The sequence below is a fragment of the Rhinichthys klamathensis genome, unplaced genomic scaffold, assembly GCF_029890125.1.
Source record: "Rhinichthys klamathensis goyatoka isolate OS25496 unplaced genomic scaffold, OSU_Roscu_1.1 h1tg000196l_1, whole genome shotgun sequence".
Lineage (NCBI taxonomy): Eukaryota > Metazoa > Chordata > Actinopteri > Cypriniformes > Leuciscidae > Rhinichthys > Rhinichthys klamathensis.
Window position 1 is genome coordinate 8,762,501 of NW_026606722.1, and position 5,037 is coordinate 8,767,537.

The 5,037-nt window shown below is 41.3% G+C and overlaps 1 protein-coding gene across 7 annotated transcripts in view; it reads right to left on the reverse strand.

The window, feature by feature from the left end:
* gphnb (gephyrin b) overlaps positions 1-4,070 on the reverse strand; it is a 127,789-nt gene extending 123,719 nt beyond the window's left edge. For 6 of the 7 annotated variants that reach the window (XM_056262855.1, XM_056262854.1, XM_056262853.1 and 3 more), the window contains exon 1: positions 3,945-4,069. In XM_056262855.1, coding sequence (XP_056118830.1) covers positions 3,945-4,008 — 64 coding nt within the window. In that variant the 5' untranslated portion in view covers positions 4,009-4,069. Of the gene's footprint in view, positions 1-3,944 lie in introns of all 7 variants that reach the window. The other variant, XM_056262849.1, reaches the window with a different exon arrangement.
* Positions 4,071-5,037: the final 967 nt, after the last annotated feature.

A 5,037-nucleotide genomic window follows, 5' to 3' on the forward strand; every position in this document is an offset into this window, starting at 1 on the left:
CAAGACAGCACTATATACTATTTGCACAGCCCTTTGAAAACTACAGTAAAGTTACACATTACTGTATTTAGTGAGGAAACTGAGTACAAGACACTGAATATGTATGTTTCACATTTTTACTGCATATGCTCTTTGCAATTCTAATTTATTCACAGCATTGTGCAAAAGAAAAAATACATCCTTATTTACAACAAACATAAACTCCCTTTGGGTAGAGCTGTGCACAACTGTAAACAATATCGCAGGACATATTGGAACTGAACATACAACATACTGTAAATCATTCATGCACATCCCTTCTCATCAGTGAAAGCTGAGGTTCGCCTGAGAGAAATTGTTCAATTTAGGATAATTTTTTTTTTTTTACAATTTGTTTGACAGATTTTGACAACTAGTTCAACATTTTTGTATGTGATGACTCAAGCAATGAAATGAGGACTATTAGTTTTATATGCATTCACACGTATAGGTCATTTTGACTGACATGACATAACAAATGATAATGTTATAAAACAGCAGAGAGTTGTATGTCCAAAAGCATTTGCAATTTGTTGGAAGGAATGAGAAACTGCTACTATGATGTGCACAAATGACTAAATGTTGTGGAGGTTGAACTAACTGTTGTGCAAATGTAAATAGTAATGTGAGAAATGCACCAAAGCGACTGAGAAAAACGAATAAAACTCAAGAAGAAATCATTCATATGTCAAATTCTGTCCTCGTAAAATATATACAATTCAAGTGAACAAAAAGTTAAACGTCTCCAACAACAGCGCTCTATGGTGTCCGGGTGTGAGACTATGACCCCACCCTACATCTTGGAGTTGTTGTATGCTTGTCAGGTTCCTAAAACCTCCACAGTGTTGCTATGCCAACCAAAGCTCCTCTCAACCCCAGAGAAGGGGACAGGTCTGGTCACATGACCCTGCTGTCATTGGGGAAGATGGAGCAGATGTGGATGAGGCCTTCCGTCATTGGATGATTAGTCAAGCACAGGCACACAAGACTGAAGTAACAACATGGACTGATGTCAAAGGTCAACAGTTTCAACTCTGATCCCAGATAGACATTTATCTTTACATTGTTGATAATATAGATACTTCAACGACCTGTAAGCGAGAGTCTCGGATGTGACTGGCAAGATAGAGCTACGAAAGGAAATCACTTTTCAACAACGTGAAATCCCACAGCTGCACAAGAGGGAAGAGCAACAGCAAGGAGAGAGAGATTTCTGAAAGGTCAGATGACACACACACAGACTGTGATATCTCTCTCCTCTTCCTTTTTACCTTCCTGTCTTCATTTCCCTCAACACACAGGCCTTCTGAGATACAGAGAAAGAGAGAGAGAGGGTCACTAGTAGAAGAGGAAATGGTACATTTGTTACCAAGACAAATATTGGCTAGCTTCCTGTTCAAATGTCATCCTTGTGTAGAGGGGGTCACAAAAGTAATCTGACGCATGACAAGCGTGATGATTGCGTGTTCGTGTACGTGTCTGCTGGCCTGTATATGCTTGACTGACAATGTGTGGTGATATAAGCTAAAGGCTTCAAGGGTGTTGGATATCCATGCCGACACGGAAATCAAATTGAAAGCATATGACAATGCAGGCTAATAGACCAGTGATGCTGTAACCTAGTGGTTAGAAGGTGCATGTGAACTATCACCACTGTGCCACTGAGCAGGATACTTTAACCTGAGTTACTCCAGGGGGGCTCTCCTAGTAAAGTGCACTGATAAATGGCTGAGCAATAAAGAACAATAGTAGGAAAATACCCTAATATCATCAGGCTTGGTAGCCAAAAGGTTGTATGTCTGAGCCCCACAAGGCTCGATCTATGAACTACCACCATTGTGCCCTTGTGCAAGACTCTTAACCTCAGGTTACAACATAGGGACTGAAAGTGTAATAAATGTACTGATAAAAGCATCTGATAAATGAGATAGTTCTGAACAATGCAGGCCAATAAACCAGCAGCCTTGTGTCCCTTGAAAATCCATGAAATATCTTGCCTGGATACCAAATGGTTGTATGTTCGAACCCGGCAATCCTGAGGTTACTTTATTGTCATATAGGGACTTAATGTCATGATTTTAAGAATCAGCCACTGAAAACCCCTTATCAGTTCACCACTAATCTAAATACTTAGAGCATGTCCTCCTCTACATCCCTGGATAAAAGAGTGTGATAAATTAACATACAAACCAATACCCCAGACTACCCTGTAAATTTCCTCTAGAATAGTAGTTAAATATTTGGCATGGTTAACCAATAGCTTGTAGATTCAAACCCACCTAGGTTTGATGCATTGTGCAACTGAGCAGAATAAATATCCCCAGGTTACTCCCATGGGACATTCCCTGTAATAAATGTACAGATAAAAGCAAGGCTGTAATTACATTTGGGGACCAAATACAATAATTTATGAATCAATATCATTGACCACTAATCTGAATACTGGGGGGACGTTTCCCCTCTCAATGTCAACAGCCCTAACTAAAACCATCTTTACAGAGTAGAACATGTAGGGAAATACCCCCGTGAGAAGTGACTGTCGTCTGTATTTCAGCAGCATGAATAGCGCTAGATGCGATTCAGAACCGCGGACGGCGTTCATCGAGCGGCTGCTGTGTGTTTCAGAACCGCGGACAGCGTTCATCGAGCGAACGCTCCATTTCAGCACCGCGGACAGCGTTCGTCGAGCGGCTGCTGTGTGTTTCAGAACCGCGGACGGCGTTCATCGAGCGGCTGCTGTGTGTTTCAGAACCAAGGACAGCGTTCATCGAGCGAACGCTCCTTTTCAGCACCGCGGACAGCGTTCGTCGAGCGGCTGCTGTGTGTTTCAGAACCGCGGACGGCGTTCATCGAGCGGCTGCTGTGTGTTTCAGAACCGCGGACAGCGTTCATCGAGCGGCTGCTGTGTGTTTCAGAACCGCGGACAGCGTTCATCGAGCGAACGCTGCATTTCAGAACCACGGACACGGACGCTGCTGGTTTCCCCGCTCTACAGTAGTGAGGAGGGGGGAGGTGAAGCGGGGTTTCCCTCAGTGCTGGATGGAGCTCCTCTCTCTCTCTCTCTCTCTCTCTCCCCATCTCTGCACATTACCACCTTCAGCAGCGGATTTCTATGAGAGGGTTATCACATCACACGAAAATCCGTGGCCTTCACGTCCCCCCCCCCCCCCCCCCCCCCCCCCCCCCCCATAAAGCTGTATTATCCTGCCAATTCGGGAGATTTCAAGCACAAAATGCCATCGTTCAGTAACTCGGTGGCTGACACAGGAAGGAGATTAATCGCATATTATAAAGCCTTTGCTAGAACATTTCAGTCGTCATAGACTAGCATCACAGAAAAAAAAAACTCGAATGGAAATCACCGGCGAATGCATGTTTGCATTAACAAGACTGTCATGCAGAGAGGAAACCAGCATTCTGCCCACGATTCACAGCCATCCTTACTAATATCAGCCCACTGCATCCACTGTCTCTGACAGTAAATCACATCTTTATCACCGGTGCTATACGGCCAGGTACAAATAATACATCATTCACTGAATTAAACGTGCTCGTGAAACGCTGTGGTGTGAACATTGAGCTCTTTTTAAAGGTTTAACAAGCGAAAATGAAGAATTCAGCAGATACAACTATAATCTCCTGTGAAATTTCATAATGACATCAAAGATACAGATTAACCAGAAGCTGTGCTGCTTTATCGTGCAGGGGGTTGGCAGGTAAATTAATCTCTGGCAAAGAGGGGGAAAGGGCATTAAATCACCGTTGACCAGCAGAGAAACACGCAAACACACACATGCACTCACACACACACACACACACACACACACACTTGGGAAGGAGAGGCACCGCTGGCAAACAGCTGGAAATACGCAGCCGTTTCCCCCCAAAATAAACCACACGATGACATAAAGGATTCTGGCCTTTACCTGTCAAGACGCCGACCCGGATTTGGTGGTCGTGGTTTGTTAAAATCATCCCGTCTGACGCCATATTCAGCACCGCTGTCGCCGCACTGAGAACTCCAGGCAGAGCCGAGAGCCGAGCGCATCGAACTCTGGAGGGGGAATGAGGGAAGCGCGCAGGCTGGAGCAGCAGAGCGAAGATTCATTCAGCGCTCATATCTCACCGGGAAATCAGCAAAAAACAAACAAATGTTTACATAATTTCAGAGTTTCTGTAAACCACGCTGCAATTATGCACACTAAGTTAAGTACATTTGTGGTCAGTAAGACGTTTTTAATACTTTTATTTAGAAGGATGTATTAAATTCATCAAAAGTGACAGTAGACATTTAGCTTATGATGTTTTACAAACGATTTCTATTAAACATAAATTATGTTTCTTTGAACTTTCCATTCATCGAATATTTTTTTTTTTAAAAATCACAATTTCCAAAAAAATAAATAAATAACTGAAATAAAAAGATGTTTTCAACATTGATAATCTTTCAGCAGATTCAGCAGAATGATTTCTGAAGGATCGTGTGACACTGAAGATGCTGAAAATACAGCTTTGATCACAGGAATAAATTACATTTGAACATGGGCCTATATATTCTAATAGAAAATAGTTACTTTAAACTGTAATTTAAACAGTGTTTCACAATAATAAGGTATTTTCAATCAATTAAATACAGGCTTTGTGATAATAAGTCACTTCTTTTATTTAAAAAAAAACAAAAACAAAAAAAAACATTACCGACCCTAAACTTTGGTAACACGTTACAATAAAGTCCAATTTGTTACAGTTTCTTTTATTAATCGTTGTTAAAGTTAGTTAATAAAAACACAGCTGTTCATTATTAGTTCATGTCAGCTCAGGTCCATTAAATAATATTAACAGATGCAACTTTTGATTTTAATAATGTATTAATAAATGTTGAATATTAATAAATGTTAACAGAACATTTAGAACCCTGTTGTAAAGTGCTACCATAAATTACTCTTTAGAATTTGAAATGAGTTTTTATTTTACTTTTGTAAATGACATTACATTACTGTCACAGAACTGTGGTGTTAG